The sequence below is a fragment of the Lonchura striata genome, chromosome 1 (genome assembly GCF_046129695.1).
Source record: "Lonchura striata isolate bLonStr1 chromosome 1, bLonStr1.mat, whole genome shotgun sequence".
NCBI lineage: Eukaryota > Metazoa > Chordata > Aves > Passeriformes > Estrildidae > Lonchura > Lonchura striata.
This window is the reverse complement of record NC_134603.1, coordinates 128,201,813-128,221,972: the sequence shown is the minus strand read 5'-3', so window position 1 is coordinate 128,221,972 and position 20,160 is coordinate 128,201,813. Positions and strand designations below refer to the sequence as shown.

At 35.8% G+C, this 20,160-nt stretch overlaps 1 protein-coding gene across 1 annotated transcript in view; it reads right to left on the bottom strand.

The window, feature by feature from the left end:
• Positions 1 to 20,160, bottom strand: part of AGMO (alkylglycerol monooxygenase) — a 190,526-nt gene that overhangs the window by 87,965 nt on the left and 82,401 nt on the right. The window contains exons 6-10 of the mRNA XM_021538314.3: positions 5,633 to 5,699; positions 2,715 to 2,780; positions 2,530 to 2,609; positions 1,432 to 1,566; positions 840 to 956 (exon numbers count right to left, since the gene is read on the bottom strand). Of these exons, the coding sequence (XP_021393989.1) occupies positions 840 to 956; positions 1,432 to 1,566; positions 2,530 to 2,609; positions 2,715 to 2,780; positions 5,633 to 5,699 (465 nt within the window). The remainder of the gene's footprint in view (positions 1 to 839; positions 957 to 1,431; positions 1,567 to 2,529; positions 2,610 to 2,714; positions 2,781 to 5,632; positions 5,700 to 20,160) is intronic.

Here is a 20,160-nt window from a genome sequence, read left to right as displayed (position 1 = left end):
GGGCATTTTATCAAACTAATAGAATTTTGTGGTATTTTTGTACATCTTGAGAGGTCTTTGACTTATTTGTGGGAATATTATATCCATTAAATCCTTCTTCATAACTATGAAATTTTAGCTTTAGTACATGAGGGAGAGTTATAAAGACCGGAAGAAAGAAAAGGAGCTTGGGAGGATGTGAAACCTTGGAAGCAGTTAATGTCTCATTTCTTTTAGGTGGACATGGCCTTGTAGTTCACCTTCACAGGCTGTGAGGTATCCATAGAGGAAAGAGTCCCCATGGAGATCCCATCAGGCAAACCTCTGGTGATAAATACATGCCTTTCCTTGCTGTGCTTCTATCAATGCTGCTGTATGTTAGAGATTGGAAGAAAAATTTGCCCCGACTCTGTGCTCCTACAGCTCTGAACTCATGCTGACACCAACCTACCTATCTGCAAGCACTGCAAGACCATTGTAATCTTCCTTCTAAAGCCTGAGCACCTAATGGTATGATCAATCTTAACATCTTAAAACTCTGCAGTTTCAAGCCTCATGAGGTACTAAAAACTAAAACAGACACATAAGTCTTCTAGGCAAATGATTTATATTATGTAAATAACTGATATGGTTATTAAAAACCGTTTACTAAACAATATCAAATGTATATTTTATAGCATGGAATCATATATTTAGCCATTTAGGCTAATTCTTTTACAGAATCTAGTTAATATTTTAGTAGCTCAAGTAAGATATGAGTTGGCTATAGAGCCACTTGGCTGATCCCTTAATATTTAAACATGTTGTGGGCAATTGCTGTTAGCAGGAGATACTATTTCATAAAGGAAAGAATTACTTACAGTCATAGAAGCAAGAAGTTCGATGTACAAGTCCACTATTACAGCAAAATGTACAAGTGCATAGTAATTAAGATAAGCTGGTACACGTGGATTGAAGGGAACTTCTTTTCCAGTGACCTGTATAAAGTAAAACAGTTACTTGCCTTCAAGAGTGACCTGCTCCTTAATATTCTTTACACTTACAAACACAAAAGGGGTGACAGCTAATTGAAGAAAGATAACCTACTGTCAAACTTATATACTACCTAGTTTCAGACAGTTAAACTTTGTGTGTTTGTGCACGTCCACAGCTGAAAAAAAAAGAGAAATTACTCTACTCCACAGAAAAATTTTGAAAATCTTTTCAGGAAATGAATAATGAAAAAATAACTTAAAAAACATGCTTTTTCCTTCAAATAAAAAGAAAAAAAACCCCAGAGTTAAAACATTCATTTCCTTCAGTTTCTTTTCCTAATTCATCTTCCCCCATGCTTTATGACTGCTAATTTGCTAATTTAAAATAGCATGTGTAGAGTTTTTAACATTGATCCAGTAGCATTAAGAGGCCCAAGTAAATTACACACAACTGAAAGCCTGTGCATGTTCTATTTACCACTGGGATTTCCTCAGGAAGGCCAAGTCTAGGTTTGCCTGGTCCCCAGCCTGGCCCTTTGAATATGACAGAAAGCTTATTGCAGAATCCAGGTGTGGCCCAAAACGTGTTCCAAATATGAGCCAAGGGACGTAACTGAAAAAAAAAGTTATTTTTCATTGTTCACAAAATAAAGATTATTAAAACATTGCACTTTAGTTTTCAATTAAATTTCAATTTTTAGTTTTCAAATAAATTATTCAAATAAATTATTTCCAACTCTGTAAAGAGAATAAATTAGAAATAGATGAAGACAGTTCAGAAAACCTGGCTGAAATAGGCAAAAGCAATATGATGCCCTTGGTTAATTTGGTGAGGATTTCTGCTCAGAGGAAAATCTGTTTCTCCATCTGTGTCTCCTGTAATCACTCCTGAGTATTAGTGGTATATTTTATAGCTGTAGTTATACAATTGTGGTATATTGTATAGCTATAGCTCCTGAGTATTAGTGGTATATTGTATAGCTATATTTATGCAGTATGATTTGGTTACTGGGACCTTGAAATGACACACTCTCAGTAATGAAATTAGTATCTGACTGAAATTGATATAATTGTACATCTTCCCACTTTCCAGCCCTGACAGTAAAATTTCTCTTTCTTTGAGATTCCTCCTTGGATGAACAGACATGAAAAGCAAATATGGACTCCACTGCTTCTCATGTTTTTGCAGAGAATTTTTACCTAGCTTAAGTGAAACCTGAACCAATAAATCTGAGAAGCACCACACTAACTAGTTTTCTTTTTGTTTATTATATGCTTTTGTCTGTGCTTCACTATGTATTTTTGCACTGCAAAACATCTCATTCAGTCCAACACTGTTCTAAATTAGTTGTTAGTTTTACTGTTATATATTTTCATGATTACTACAAACTCTGCATAAACTCAATGCAGTGAGTAGAAATGCCTGTTTCATAATGAAATACTGAAGAAATTGTAGATAATGTGATTGACTAGTTAGCAATGCAAGGATGGCCTCAACTATGCTTAAGAGAAGGGTTTCTTTTGAATTTTGACTGAATGTTGAAGATATCAGAATCAGTGATAAAAACTATAGCACCTGGAGCATGATGGGATCAAATGAATTTACTGGATGTGTTAAGCCATATACAACTTTTGCATCTTCAGCCTCAAATGTTCCTGATGGAAGAAGAAAACAAAAGAATGACAAACAATCAAATTCAAAAGTATTCATATTTTTGCCACACTGATTAAACATAACAGAGAACATCTTCTTTTACTTACCAAACATCCTGTCCCAGATAATGAGTGTGCCACCATAATTTTTGTCAATGCAGTAAGGATTTCTACCTGTAATAAAAATCACTTATGAGAAAAGTAATAGGATAAAGAAGAATACTAGGAACTGAATTATGAAGGAAAATCATCATTTGCATCACTTTATAATCTAAAAAAATACCGTAAAAGATAGCTATCTCACCACTCCTCATAGGTCTATATATATTTCTTTTTTCCTTAATAGCCTTATTGCTCTCTTTATATTCAGATTCAGACATACACATCCAATGTGTCATGCCAATATTTCTGTGAAATTCAGAGAGTAAAAGCAGTCAAAATATATTTATAAATTGCAAACTAAAAAGCAAACAAAAATTATTCCACCAGTTCCAACAAAATATATGCTAAATACATATATGGGTAGTTACTCAAGTGTCTCTGTCCTCTATGTCACATGTCTGATCCTGAACTATTAATATCAGTGTGAGGAGAACTGATCCTTCTAAGTTTTCTAGGGAATGTGTTGGTATATAAGCAGTCCTCTCAAAGTTATGAGTAAAGAAGCATTGGTTACACATCCCTAAGTTTGTGGAGATAGTCTGGAGCAACTGTACAGCCCCTGATCAGTTCCATAAAGATTCAGCTTAAATCCAGTCAGGATGAGAGCATTAGCTCATATTTACAGCTGAGCAAGTAAGAGCAGACTGACTCCCTGAGGATTACCAGTAGTTGCCCAAATTTTAAGGACTAGACACTTAGAGCACCCAACTGTGGGTACAGTGATTGTGAGGATACAATAAACATTAGTAACATCCTCTGCACATGTAACTCAATTTGAGTCTATTTCAAATTGTTCTTCCATTCCCCTACTTTTTTTTTTTTAACTTACTATCTCTGCACACTGAATGAGCTAAGGACATCTGTGAAATCCACTTCTGTGTCTCAGACATGTTCATGACATTTTTCAGTATTGTCATGGTTTGACACTGGCACAATGCCAGTGCCACCATGGAAATGCAATCTCTCAATTGAATGCTGTGAAATGCAATCGAGAACAGAGCAAAGCAGGCCCAAGCTTAATAACAGAAAAAAAAAAAAACTTTATTAAGCTACTACTATAAAAGAAAGAAAGGAAGGAAAAAAAAAATCCACACATAAAGATCAAAATTAAAACCTTGCAAAGCATTCCTCCTCCCACCACCCAACTCCAACAAACCACAGTGAGACATAATCTGGACCCCAATCAGATTTCCACCCTCCAGACAATCGATACTCAGCCCATCGAGGGGGACAGAGTCTCTCCTGTGCCACAGACCCCCAGGAAACACAGCTGCAACATCCTGTGTTTCCATGTCACACATGGCACCGCCTGGAGAAAAAGTTTGCCATAGTGACCCTCTCCTTTCCATGCACAGTGCTCTCACCACCAATGCATAGATGGACAAATTGCTTTTAGGATTTTTTTCCTTTCAAGGATGCCCTGCCAAGAGGGGAGAAAATAACAGTTCAGTTTTTAATTTTTTGGGACCACAGTCCCCCCCATTTTCCCCTGGGGCCGAGGGTCCAAGAACAGAGATCTTCTTCTCTTCTCCTTCTTTGAGGATAGAGGGCACCACCACAAATCCCTAATTTTCTCTGTTCGCTCCACTTCTGTCTTTTCCCAGCTGAAGCAGGTCTCTTTGGCTCACTGGCATCCTCCTAAAATACAGTCTCTCTTGGAGGAAAATATTAATTCCGTCTGTGGCTACCAAGGAGAAAGTCCAGCCAAAAAGCCACTCCTTCACCCCCCCCCCCCCCCCCCCATCTAGAATTTCTCCTTCTAACATCCCAGGGTCCAAGGTGTCCTTCTTACTCTCTTTCAAACTGAGGAGGGGAAAAAATTTCACAAAGCTTTCATTTCTCAGGAAGGGTTAAAAGTCCTGACTCCCAGGATGGCTCGATGCCCAGACTCCAGCAACTCCCACGCGACTGGGCACCTTGCGGCTCCCCGCTCTTCTCCTCCCCCGCGGTGAACTGCTGACAAAACTGCTGCTGTCTCTTTCTCTCACTCTCAAGGGAGATAAACTCTGGGGGAGGAATGGAGACATCCCAGATTTCTCCACCCTTCCATCTGCAGGGGGTTCCAGTCCCTCCACCCTTGGGCCCACCTCAGTCAGGCCATGGACCTTCCCCTCCCCACCCAGCCACAGCCGGGCAGGGGAGGCTGCACTGCGGCTGACCGGAACCAAATGGAGTGAGTTCCCCTGGGAATTCTGCTTTTAACCCCTCTATTCTCAGAGATGTGTCCACCTTCAATTGGTCAATATCCAAATTGAACTCTTCGTTCCGGAAAAATTCTTTTTCCGTGTCAAACCACGACAAGTATGCAGTGGAGTTATTAGTACAAGGTACATATGCAGTACAGTCTTGAAGCCCTCTGAATACTCATAAAAAATCAATCATCATGCACTTCTGTGAAGTGGGATTTACCCATTATTCAAACAGTGAAATCAAATTCCACAAAAATACTTAGAAGTTCTTCTAAAACCTAACCATGTTTTTCACAGATACAGTGCTTGAATTTGAGTGCAAAAGTTTATTTATGATTCAGTAAGGATGAGATATTTTTCTATCCCTCTGCATACTTAAAAACATTGAATGTTTCTTCTCAAAGTCCTCAAATTATTTCATGTTATCCATACTTAATTTCTCCTAAATAATTAATCTTAAATACAAAAATGTTTACATTAAACCTAAGTTCTGATTATATTTTTTAAAAAACTGTGAAATTTCTAACTGAACAGGGACTGTTTTTGAAGTAGAGGTCAAAATTAAAATCTTTCTGTAAAACTGATTTTACAGTACAATTTTACTATATTACTCTTACTATACAAATAGTGACCCTGAGAAAAAAAAAGGAATAAGAGGTTCCACTTTTATCTTACCATGATGAACTCTGTGATGACTGGGAGTATTAAGTATCCATTCCAGAGGCCCAAGTTTGTTGATAACCTTAAAAAACATAGTATTTCAATGAACTTGAAAATACTGTACAAGACCAAGAAGAAGTAGGGAAATGAAATTTAGGAAAAGCTAAAGAGAGGATGTTTATCTCCTGGAGAACTACCTAAAAATACAGAACTGCAATATTTTTTTTTGAACCATATCACTGTTTTACAGCTAAAAAAAAATGTCATTAAAATATTAAAATACAAGTTATAAATTAAATTTCTTTTTCATCCAGAAGCTAATTTCTTTTGCTCTAAAATTGAATTGTTTTTATCATTATTCCATGAGAATATTTGAGAGAACTGCCAATCATGAACTGATAATTTATAAGATGGAATCACAGGGAAGTGATGCACTGGTGAGGCTGCACCTTGAGTACTGGGTTTGGTTTTGGGCCTCTCACTTCCAGAAAGGACACTGACATGCTGGAGCATGTCCAGAGAAGGGCAATGGAACTGCTGGAGGATCTAGAAAACACATCATCTTAGGAGTGACTGAGGGAACTGGGATTATTTAGCCTGGAGAAAAGGAGGCTTGAAAGGACTTCACTGCTCTCTATCTCCCTCAAAGGAGGTGGAAGTGAGGTATGGGTCGGTTTCTCCTGCCATGTCCCAAATGAAAGGACAAGAGCAAAAACCTTTAAGTTGTGCCAAAGGAGGTTCACATTGGATATTAGAAAAAAAAATTAACCGAAAGAGTGTTTAGGCATTGGAATAAGTTGCCCAGGGAGGTGGTGGAGTCACCATCTCTAGAAAAGTTCCAGAGACATCTGGATGTGGCACTTGGAGTGATTTTGGTGATGCTGGGTTGACGGTTGGACTTGCTGGTCTTGAAGATCACTTACAACCTTGATAATTCTGTGATTCCATACAAATTGTTTCACTCATTTTTCTTATTCATATCCAGTGACAATGCTTGGGATTCAGTGCAACTCTATGATCCCACTTTTGCAAACACTATGTCTGCAAATAGCTGCCATTGACCCAGAAACAAATACTCCTTCCCTCTTCAGTACATTTGACTGCTTGTTTCTTCTATCAGTAGCCTTCTTTTATCCTGACACAAATGCATCAACTCAAGAAACCTGACTAGGAAACTGATAAAAATCAAAGCTGTTTTTGTTTTGTTTTTCTTTGTCAGTTTAACTGGATCAGATCCTGATTTTGGTCCCATATATGGTCACAAATACAATGCCATGAGTTGGAGGCATGAAGAGACAGTAGATCAGCATAAATTCATCATGGAAATACAATCTAAGGCAATGACTCGACAGTAGAGAAAGATGGCCTTGATTATTTTAGTACCAGCCCAAAAATGATAGACAGTATCCATTACCAAAAGCCAAACCTAGGGCTTCAAGCTTCAAGCTTTGTCAGAAAATGCTGACAAATTAAGTTTCTGCCAGCAGACTTTGTGCTGAATTAGGTACTCTCAGCTACTATGGAATTAAAGGAAAGCCACCACTGACTTCAAATTTGGTGCTTTGGTTAGCTCAACCAAAGTGTGTGGACAAATAAATAAATAAATAAATAAATAAATACAAATTCTGACTAATAATAGTGGAAGTATTTTCTTTGAACACAGCAATCATTCCTTAAGCCCAAACACAAATCCATCTGTCACAAATTGATGCAATCACTGGATGACCAAAAAAGATATCTATTCACAATATGTTCTGAAACAGTATCTATTCACCAGATGTGATTATGGCCAGAATGTCTTCCAATTAAAAGGGAGCAGGGAGCATTAAAGAAGCTACATAAAGATGCTTAGACCTTGAGAAACAAATCCAAGAATGTAGAATTCTTTTCCTTTCAGAGAATTTAATTAGTAAATTTAACACTCATACTGCCAAAAGGGGTTATCTGTAATATAATAATAGAAATAATAATGGCAAAAAAAAAATTAGAGGGACAATCATTACTCGTGAGACCAGGTCCATTAATCTAAAAAGGATTTTCATTCCTTTAAGGTTTACAGAACAAAGGCCTGAAATATGGCACTTCCATGTCTCTTTAATTTACAGTTCTGCAAGTGCAAGTAGATTTAGATTCAAAAAGCATACTTAGCATATTCTTCAGATGCATTTAAATTGTTATGAATCAGGTAAAGATAATAAAAGGAAAAATAACATTTTTCATTTTTTTCTCTTCAATAACTGCAAAAAGAACATCTACTTAATTGTAAATAGAGAATTTCTGTAATTAAAGGAGTATAGAAATACAAAAATTCTTCACATACATAGAACTGTAATATTTGGACCATCTTTCTCAAAATCCTGCTCACACTGGAAAAAACAGAATCCTGAGACAAGTTTGTTTTGTTTCATTTAACTCAGAAGCCAAGGACAACAGAAGCAGGATCAGCTCTCCCTCAAAATAAGTTCACGCCTGGAAAGACCACCTAAAGGTAAGAAACAATCCATCATTTGTGCTAGTTCCATTTTCTGCCTTTCTCAAGCAGAACATCCCACTGTTTTAAGATATGTGAGATGTGACCATTAAATTAATTTAATCTGAGAAAAATGTTTTGAATTGAACTGCAGCCCAGCACCTGAGCGAGCACTGATTTATCTAACAGACCACAACTAACTTTGATCCAGTTGGTTTTAATATATTTTAGCTCAATATTTTAACAGTTTTTGTAAAAATAAACCAAGTGTGCACTAGGAGGGCCGGGAATCAATAAGGATTAGCAGTCTTCAACTTTATCCTACAGGTGGATTGTAACAGAATGTCCTCAGAATAAATCCCTTTAGGTCTCAATATCCAGTCGGTTGAATTAAAATTTTAAAACTAAAATTCATCTTTTTGACAATCTACATAGTATATCCTTAAGCAGAACTTTTTGTCTTGGGACTCTCTAAGGACCTCCAGGTAAAACTTTATATAAATTTATATGCAGAACTTTAAATAAATTTTTCTGATTAATAATAGTGGAAGTATTTTCTTTGGATAACCAAACTGTTCTCATCCTTTAAAACAGTCTTTCTTTGAGTGATGAAATTTAAACATCTATTGAAATATCTTCTTTATGTCATAATTAGTGATTGATACCCAAGCCTGCTTTAATTAATTATTCATTCAAGGTCACCTTCATTGCAAAGACATTTTAGCCCCACTATGACAAAAATATCATCTGAGACAACAATCATAATCACATGACTTTAAAGTTCAGAGGGGGTGCAGAACTCTATGTTGACATTAGCAAACCATAAATCAATGCTTTGTCTAAAACACATCAAAAATATTTTTTCACCAGATAGTCAAAATAGTACAGGGTGCTATTTCTAAAAACTTCCTTTGCCATCAGTAAGTTTACTTGTAGATGTTTATCGCATTTCTAAAAATAAACAGAAAAAACTGTTGTCGGAGGAAAAATTTTGGTGCCAGAATATTTATAAATGCATAAATCCTATAAATATAACCCTAATCCTTCCAAGAAACAGAAATATATCACCACTGAAAAGCTGAATTTTGAAGGCTCTTGCAGCACTTACATGTCAAACAACATAGCTCTTTTGTTTAAAGTTGTTGAATTTTTCTATTTTCTGCCATCTTATCTGGGACAAAACTCCTACAAGCAGATTTTTCATCTAAGTAAAATGGATAGGATAGCAAGACAATTTTTGCCAGACAAGATTCTGACGCGGCCATGTAAAGCTGACAGGAACTTACTGCAGTCATATTGAAAGGCATTAATTTAGTAAGAACTGACTCATAACAAAATTTAATGCAGTGTAGCAACAGTCCTGGTTCAAAAGAATAATACAGAGAGAAGAAAGGCAGTGGCAGGTATCCTGCTTACCCATCTACCTTTCTTCTGTCATCTTCTGTCCTCATTTCTGTGTCTTTATTATGTCCAGACATTTTCCTCGGAGAATGGCAATTTCAAAGGAGCTCACAAGCATTCTTTGTAGCAGTAACCTGGCTCACACTGCAATTACAATCAGTCACCAAAGCACATAGACCACTAAGTTTCAGCCATTCAGACAGAAAAACATTTTCAGCTTACAATATGATTGTATTCAAACTGTTTTCTTAGAGTAAGAGCTTTCATGATGTTCATCAGAAAAAAAAGATTAGACTTTTTAAAGAACACCAAACAAATGTGATAAGAAGATCAGCTTAGTTTTTGATGCTTGTAATTGGGATTTTAATTTTTAAAAAATCTTCTACTCTAATTTCTGTATCTGACCTTTTTATTGGAAAGTATCCTAAAAAGTAAAAAAACAATAGTTGAAATGTCATTGTTCAGTAACTCAATAACTCCACCATCAGTACTTCAAAACTTATTAATATTACTCAAAAGAAAAAAGTCTGCTTGTGAATATAAAATATTTTTATTTTATGTAACATCAACTTAAAGTGATTAGGAAAATAGCTACCGATCCCCTAAAAGTTGAAATACCTAAAGTGTTGTCCAGTGATAACCTTATCTGTATTTTGACCATTAAGACTGGGGGCTTACATTTGTGCTTGTTTCCCTGATACAGACACCTCTGTTCTAAATCAACTCCTGTCTGCAATTTTTTCTTTCTCAATTAACACATCGTGTGCACCTAAACTCCCATCCCAGTGACCCATAGATGAACTGCAACATTCCAACAAAACTGTTTTCCTGTTTCCTTTATTTTTTAACATCCCATTGCCACAAAAATAATTTTTCACCTGTCAAAATCCTTACAAATGGACTCAATAAACTACCTGCAAATCAAATATGTAGGCATCTCATATATATATATATATATATATATATATATATATATATATATATATATATATATGTTATAAAAGTTTTGTCCACAAAACATGTATTCTTCTTTCTTTCTTTTCTTTAAAAAGCAATGTATTTCCTCTGTTATACTTGGGTATCACAATAAAGCAGAATTACTGACAATAATTGAAGCAACTCCAAAGCAGTCCAATAAATAAAGTATACTTAGAAATACTTTTCATACATTACTGAGTAAAATATCCTGGAATTGAAATCTTCAAATAAAGATGATAGAAACAAAATGGGGTTTTGTCTACAATAGTTGTTCTTATATAAAGATGTTTCCTTTGTGACAGCAATCCCTCTCCTAAAGAGAAAGAACATTATGCAATATCTCTTGTGGCATGTAAGCACCTCCATCTGCGGTCTTGGAGTTTGTCAGCACCAAGGGAAATCTTTATTGCCTGGTACCTGCACCACTTCAATGTAGTTCTTGTTCAAGTAATGAGAAAAAATCGTGACATGAAATCCAAGGGAAACTTTACATCTTGTGTAACAACTGCTCCTGTCACCACTACCACATGAATCTTTACTTAGCTCTGTTTCAACGTCAGTGTCAGGAAGGAATGTCAACTGAGTAAAGCAGGCAACCTTACAGTAAAACCATTTGTATATAAAAAGTTCAGGGTTGATTTTTTTTCCTTTGAGCATAAGGAAAGCCGTTTGTAGCACAGCATTACTTTCAATATCATGGTGTTTCTGATCCGCAGGACAGAAGAGGGTAAATTCATCCCTGGAGCATCACTACGGACCACTCTGAACTTAACTTTGGGTTTTCTGTTAGACTTGTTGGTAGTAGAACACATATTACAAGTCATTTCCTCATCAAAATCAAGGTAAGAGTTTTATTCCTGGTACATAAATCTGTATTTCAGGCAGTCTGGTGGGGAAATTTTAAAATATGACCTTAATTACGTTCCCCAGTAGAGCTGCTGTGTTAATTCAGGACAACACACCCATGTATTTATACAGATGGCTCTGGTGACCAGATTTGCCATGTAAAATCTCTACAGGGAAGCTGAGGAAAGGCAGAACTCCTAGGATATGTGCTCATCTGCCAGTTTCACACTTTGAAATCCTTGGCAAAGTCTGATTTTTACACCGCCAACTGTTTTCCTATCTGATTAGGCAGTTTTATACTCCAGTAAGCATGTAAAATGGATGTAGCTGAATTTCCACACTGAGGAGTGAAAAAACAATATTTATAGTTTAGAAATAAAACAAGTGAAAGAAATCAGGCTTGTTGGGATCTACAGAGCTTTATAGAGGGTGAATTTCTGATAAATCTGGATTGTAGGAATAGGAGTTGAAAACCTAGTTTTAACGGACAGTCTGGTTTAGGACATATTTATATAATAAACACGCAGACTTAAAAAATGTGTCTATAATAAATTATCTTGATGGCAGGCTGTTGTCACTTTCCATTGTTTTACACTTCAACCAGGAGGTAAGGTTTGAATCAAACTGGCATCTTACATGAATATTTAAGTTAACTGTTTCAACAAGTGGACGCAAACTTTTTGTTTTCTTTATAGGTCAAATAAAGCCCTGTGGGAAAGGTGAGCACATATAGGAAATTTCAATTTTTCCACTAAAAATGAAAAACTTACAGTAACTGACTGGTTTAATTGCAGCATTACAAATAGCAGAGCATGAAGCAAGTCACACTTTCAATCATATATCAAGTTAAGCATTTTAAACAAACTCCAGGAGAAAAATCACTATACAATTTCAGTATTTTTCAGCTTGACAAGTACATTCTGGCAATTGCAGGAAAAAACTCCAAAAGTCATAAATCAGTATGCCAGCCCTGAAATAAACTAAAATATAGTCAAGTGAGGCTCTTCATCTTCTTTTCTAAACAGATCAAAAAATAGTCAGCAGCCTATACTTTGTGATTTTAACAAAGAAGGGTCTTTCAAATTTTCTGTTGGCTATAACTAATTTATAGATCCTCAATGAGTACAAGCCATGAGAAAAACTCAAGAGCATTATGTGAAATATGGTAAGATGGAGAAAGAGTTTTTTTTTTAACAAAGAATAGTATCTCAAACATTATTAATGTGGTATCCTTTCATTATTACATTAAATTTATTTGGTAAATGAGTTATTTAGATTCTTTTTCTCGGATTCGGAATGTACTGAATTGTGTTACATCTTTAAGTGGCTCACTTCACTTTTATCTTGATAATTCTCCAGGGACATAATAGAAAGAAGTGACCTAAATAAAATTCTTTAAGTACAATCTTTAGTTTTAGGGTTTCTGCAGGCAGATTGGCAATAGTCAGGCCCACTGCTGCTGAAGTAAACATTTCACAGCTGTCACTTGCAAGAAGTCTTTGGTGTAAGGAACAGAAGCCAACACTCAAAACTCTAGGACTTAACATTGCAGTTACTGATTATGTTCTTGTCCCATAAACTTTTTATTTCTGGCCTCCCTAGTGACCCAGCTTCAACAGGGATAGGAGGGGATTCTTCTGTTTGCTGTCCATCAAATGCAAACCACCAACATAACCCTATTATTGTGGAGCAGCCACTTCTGAAAGCAAAAGATTATGGCTCCCGTGCTGCATGTCGAATTCAGAGCTATTGGGAGGCTCATCCTCCTGACACTACTAAAGTAGAGCACTGGCATTCTGAATCATCACTGAACTTCTAGGTGTCAAGGAAGGAACTCCCAACTTCATCCTGCTATGTTTTTTCCTGATAATACTCTGCTCAAGCACAGCCTACACTTAGCAGGACAGGAACAGTGTGCTCTCTTATGAATGTTTTATTTTCTCTCTCTTTTGTTATTCTTTTTATTTAAAACAAAAAGCAGGGTTGTATGCCTTACATCTCTAGAAAGACAATACTTTTCTCCCCTCATGGGGCAAGTGAAACATGGAAAACTGGAACATATTTTACAGTTATTGCAAGTATTTTGTGTTTAATGATAGTGTTGTCAAGCTTTGCCTTTTTCTGTGTTCTGGCAAGTGCAATGATGACTTTGATCCTACAGGTTGGTCAGAAAATCTAATAAGCCATTTTGGCAGGCAGGCTGGGTTGAAGCAGTGAGATCTCTTTGTTTCTTGGAATTATGCTTAAGTTTTTAATGTCTGTATTGCATAAATAGCCTATCTGGACCTACAAAGTCACTGTCTGCATTAAAGAAAGTATGTTTATCTTCCTGGTGTTTTTTGAATTTGTTCTATTTCTCTCCAGAGTAAGCATGTGATTTGAGAGTTTACAGCAGACAAACAATGAATTTATCAGTGATAAATGCATCAGCTATCAGGAGTGGGGCAAGAACTTTCTTTTGTAGATCAGAGTTTGGTTCTTCATGCAAATGAACAAATAACTATTTTCCTGTTGTTTTTAAAATAATTTAATCGATCTTTGTTACAGTAAGAAAGTATGCAATAAGCTGTGGATGATGTCACCTGTTTCTAGGAATTCCAGTTAAATCATCATGTCACTGAATGTTCACTAACACAATCTTGAACATCAGACTAGGAGAATGGCTGTATTCACCTCCAATTACCTTTATCCCTTTGATCACTTTGAGCAAAAGTCTTCTGAATGGTAGGTTTCTGATTCCTTGTAATCTGACAGGGACAGATGTGTGTGTTTCTAATTTAAATGAAAGGGAACATCAGACAGAGCTGTGTCAATTTTGGCTAACATGGCCAAATTAAGGGAAAGAAATTCATTATTTCATTAAATGAAGAAATGTACTAGAATGAAAAAAATAAAATATTTTCTTGGCATATGGTATTTGAATTCAAAGTGACCTTCTAGAATCAAATTCAAGAGATAATGCAGTTTCACTATTCTACTCATTATTATGGATTATTACTGATTTTACCTTTTACAGATGATACTTTTTAGGTTAAGAAAAAAATCAACAAAAAAACCCCCAACAAACACAAACCAAAACACAACAAAACAAAACAAAAGCAAAATGACATTTCTTATCCTGGCCAGAAAATCAGATCAGTCCACCATACTCTATTTCCAATGTGATTCATTGAATACCACCTGTCTGCCACAATTTTGCAAGTGTGCGTTAAATTTGACTCCTATCTTACTGACCTTATAGAAAATATTCACAGTCCAATAAACTAATAATGAATAAATATATACCCTTTGTAAATACATTACTATATAAATAATAAATACATTAATTATAAATATACGACTTTGTAAACCAGGCCCAGCGATAGCTTCCCTCCCAAAAAAGCATCTCCTTTTTTATCTGCAAAATATTCAATAATTTCACTCTTTACCAAAATCTTCCTTTAACTCCACAAATCAACCACAAGATTAAAACTATCTTCTTTCCAATACAAAGACTAAAACATGTCACAGTCAAATAAGTTTTGTAATAATCAAATAAGTTTTGATAAAATGCTTTTTAAATTCAAAGTCTTACTTCTTGACAAAATTTACTTTTCTGTTTTGACAAATGGATTAAAAAACTACTGCAAGTACTTGAAATAGATGAAATAGACTTTGTATTATTTTACTTTTAAATCCTGAAATCCCTTCTTGCTTTTTTAAATGAGACTACAGCACATAATGCAGAGAAAATAGATTCAAGAAAATTGAAAAATAAAATTTGCAAAGAAATAAACCAATCTCAATTGTTGGACCTGGAAATGAATAACTGAGTATTTTGTCTATTGTTTCATACTGTCACTTTTTATCACAGTGTCCTAATTACAATTTTCATCCAGTTCTTTCACCACTCAATAGAATTTTGTCTCAAACAGCTTCTGCTTGAAAAGGCAAATACTTCCTCTAGAGTTTCAAGAATAGCTTTTGCTATTGATATGATGGTAATCACAGGTGCACTGCTACTTAGAAGGACTTATGTATACCTTTTATCTATTTGCCTTAATTTTACCTGGTTCCTCAATCTGCTTGTTTAATTTCCTTATTGGAAAATGAAGTCAAACAAAACAGGTTTTTTTTCTGAATCTGGCCATCTTCCTAGGTATGATCTGATTGATGCAAGCATTTAAGGACTGGGCCACAACAGCTCACCAGAATTCAGGGAACCCAGACGGGTTGTGCAGGACATGAAAGCAGGAAGAATTCCCAATTTCTCTCTTCCAAAGCTTTTCATTAAAGAAAACTGAGCAGAAGCCAAATGTAAAAGAAGACTTGGACAAAAACTTAGACCAGTACACAATGTGCGTGCATAAGTGAGAAATATCCTTTTGACAAATACCTACACTTCCTCAGCAAGTTTCAGTTTTACTAATGGGTGTTTTCTGACCAATTGTATTTTTTCTATATCTGTAGAAATTTTATGCTTCTCTTTCCAGTCTGCATGAGGTCTTGCTAAAATTATTCCCATTCCTCACCTGTTTTCACCCATGTTAAATGGTTAATAGCTGTGGCTCACCTTTTTCTGCTCCCAGAGCAGGATGAGGTAGAAAGATTTAAACCAGGTGAAAAGAGATGCCTTAAAAATCTGACTTCTGTGAGTATGCTAAAGGGTAGATCATATTCTTTCCTTAAATTAGAAAATTAAACAGAAACCAATACATGTCAAAGATCAAATAGGCAAGGAATAATCCGCTGCTGCAATTACTACCACCAGGGACTGGATCAGTTGATACTTTCTAAATACAGTTTGACATCTCATAAAAATTACAGCTAAACCAACAGAAATTAATTTCTGTTTTTCACAGGTGTCTCTATCAGGTTATAAACACACCTAACTTATTGGTTGTAATAAATGCATAATGGAAGGATATAGTTTAATATAAGCCATAGACCTTCTGAATCACCTGAGAAAATAAATTGAAATGGAGTATTTCTGTCTGTCAGTAAGTCTTGAAACATTCTGTGGCTTTTGAAAAATTAGTTTTTTAGTGCCCTTTGACTAAAGTTTTTTTACTTCCCTTATGATCTAGATGAGAATGATCTGTCATGTCACAGAAGCATTTCTCCCAGACTATTTAAGAGGAGATCTGAACCATTCAATTGACCTGAACGGTACCGGATAGAACAAAAAATATTTTTTTCTTGATTTATTGAGATCACAGAACCATTGAATCATTTAGATTGGAAAAGAACTTTAAGATCATCAAGTCCAATAGTTAACCCATCACTGTCAAATGTCTTCCTCAGGGGTCTTCTTGAGTTATCTCTTTTTTCTTAATTTTTCATTTAAATAAATTACTAGGCATTTATTTCAATGCTTTGGTGCTACTTAGAGATTTATTTTAAATCCTTAGACAAAATCCTGATATAATTTCAGATTGTCATGTACATGGTGCAATATTCATAGAATCATTAAGGTTGGAAAAGACCTATAAGACCATAAACTCCTACCTTTGACTGAACACCACCACATCATTTTACAATAGCACTAAGTGTCATGTCCAGTCATTTCTTGAACACTTCCAGGGATGGTGACTCCACCACTTCCTTGGAAGCCCGTTCCAATACTTAACCAAACCAAATTAATAAATTTTTCATTATGTTCAACCTGAATATCCTCTAGCACAGCTTGAGGCCATTTCCCCTGGTTCTGCCACTGGTTGCCCTAGAGAAGAAAACTCCTCCCACATTGCAGCTTCCTTTCAGGCACTTGTAGAGAGGGATAAGGCCCCCCCGAGCCTCCTCTTCTCCAGGTTAAACACCCCCAGCTCCCTCAGTTGCTCTCGTAAGGCTTGTGCACCAGACCCTTCCCCAGCTCCATTGTCCTTCTCTGGACGTGCTCCAGCACCTCAATGTCTTGTGGTGAGGGACCCAGACCTTGACACAGGATTCAAGGTGTGGCCTCACCAAAGCCCTGGTCCTGCTGCCACACTATTGCTGATCAAGGCCAGGATGCCATTAGCCTTTTTGGCCACCTGGGCACACAAACTGGCTCATGTTCAGCTGCTGTCAAGCAGCACCCCCATATTTTTCTCTGCTTGGCTGATTTCCAGCCACTCTTCCTCCTGCCTGTAGCCCTCCATGGGGTGGCTGTAATCAAAATGCAAGACCTGGCACTCGGTTTTGAATCTCATATCTCTGGTCTTGGTCCATTGATCCAGGATGCAGAGAAAAAAAAGCAGTTGAACACAAATGCATGACATAAGTCTCAAGGTTGTATTTTCACTCTAGCATACACAACTTTATTAATTTCAGGCATGCCTTTCCTGTATCAATAGACCGTTTTAATACTAAACAATTGTAAAAGAATCCAGAACCACAATAATAGTATAATTTTTGTATAAGATTTATAGAGCTCTACTATTCCATATAAAATGACAAAAACTAATGCATATCAAGCATGTAGAAAATACAGAAGTCTAAATGAGGTAGAACAAATGTGTACTTTTGATCTTTATGATACTGTAGTCACAAGAATATATGAGTCACTTGAGTTAAAATAAAATAGACCATGTCTGATCTGCTGGTAATAAAGCTGGACAAAAACTGACATAACAAATAATGAGACAGGTCAAAGCTATGGCACAGGAAACATCTCTTAATATTGTTTAAAACAACACTGGACACATGTAAAATTTAAGTGTAGGAAAATACCAGGGATTGTATTTGGCTATAAGCTTTTGCTCTAGGTTGAAAAACAGCATAGAAAGTTTCAGCACAGCATGATCATTCTTTTGTAATTACTGAATTCAATTTAAATTATTCTCAAAGCAAAACATCTTCCCTCAGAAACTTTTACATGTACTTAAATTCTTTCCTATTACTTACATACACCTTTTTTTTCTTTTACAAACCAAAAAATTCTGCATGTACTTTCCTTTTAAGTCCTGTGTAAAAAAAAAAAAAAGCAAACCACCATCTATCAAGGGAAAGAGATTTTTTTCCTCCTCTGACTAGTATATTCTCTTTATTTTTTCCTAAAGAGAAAGACATGCAATCAAAAGTTGTGAAATAACAATTTCCAAACATCTTTGACTAGTCAATGTGGGACCAAACTGTATCAAGAAATTGACACTGAAGAAAAGCAATAGAAATCTGTGGGGGAAAAAAAAAAAACAGTTATAAATGGGTCCTTTATTTTAGAAGCAAACTATTACATTACTATAACATTGCATTGGCAGAATGGAACTAATGAAGTGGATCTCCCCTAGACCCCTAAGGACATGTAACAGCACCCTTAGAATGGGTTCCCAGGAGACACCAGAGCTGCTAGGGGATGATAAGTTTCTGCTCTCAGAGCAAGGACTAGCAGCACTTACTGAGACAGGACACTGCTATAGAACCCCAGGCTACAGCCCTGAACAAATTCTGTATGCTAGTAAACTGACAGAAACAGAGACTTGAAGAAAGGATTTTCATACCATTATAATCTTTATAAGATAATTAGGATCATTAAAATTCAGAAAAGAACCATCAGGGGGAAAAAAGAGCAGCAATAGCTTTAAACGGTTAAATTGTGATAGCTGTTGCAAATAAAACCCCATATAATGGTGAATAATCATAAAATATGTCTATTAATTTCACAAAAAATATAAGGTAACATAAGCCTGAATGGCTGATACCATTTCCCTTCCTTTCCTTACTTTTTTTCTGTCAATGCCTTGCCCTTGAGAGCAGGAAATCTGCTAATACATGGTGTAACCCTATTTCTATTTTGACATAATTTTTGACCTCAGAGCATGACTCCAACATATTTCAACTGATTTCAGCTGTGCTATAAAATCAACAATATCAACATTAAGAATAACTTCCCTTGTAAGCGAAGTTCTATGAGTGGATCAACTGGATTAATACAAAAGATCCATTGTTTTTCTACCAGCACAATAATTTAATAGTAAGGAGTGCTTATCTTTTCATTGAGACTGAAATTCATTCTTGTTTAGACTCGTGTCTAAACTTGGCACATATGCTATGGAAATTCCTTTTAAGCCCTACGAAGGAATAAGCACTTTAGAGGGATGTAGGCAATTCATAAGCCTCTGAAACTCACTTTAGAAACTTTAGCTGTGCACTGTGGCACCAGTGCTGAGTTACTGCTACACAGCAGAACATTAGAAACCTCTCAGCCAAGGAAGAGATGGCTTCAAACACCAGAGAAGACATAGATAAGGCATATCATAACTTTTTTCATGGCAAAGCATACTAAACCAATTTGTAGAGCCTTAAAGCATGGTCAAAGAAAATTTGCTACCATATGAGGCCTAGTGTTCATTTGGTATAGTTTCAAAGAGTGCTTGAATTTTTTCAAAATATTTTTAAAAGCTTAAATGTGTATTGCTTCAGTTCATGCTACTTCTGGTGATATGTGTGACATTTTATCTATGCCTTTCCTATTCATGTGGTGTTTTAGATCATCAGACATATGGTAATGATTTTAGAAAACGTGTCCAACAGAAACAAAACATCAACAATCAAAGTTTGCTATTGGTCCACCATAACTATCTGATTTTTAATTTTTTAATTCTTTTTTTTAATGAAACACACAGAAAAAATAAAAGAAAAAACTGAAATTTAAACAACCTAATCACATAAAAGATCAAGAAAACAAAAGTCGTTTCCAAAAGAACTGTCCTATATGTTGCATCATGAAATTAGAGAGGAAAATGCATCTGTCTAGGCAGTTTAAACAAAGGAGTAAGTGTCACAGAAATAACTAGTCCACAACCCACCTGGGGCTACTGACAAATATGCTACTGACTTATAACATAAAGTATCTTTAAATATCTCTATTGCAGTGCAAGGAAGAAGGTAA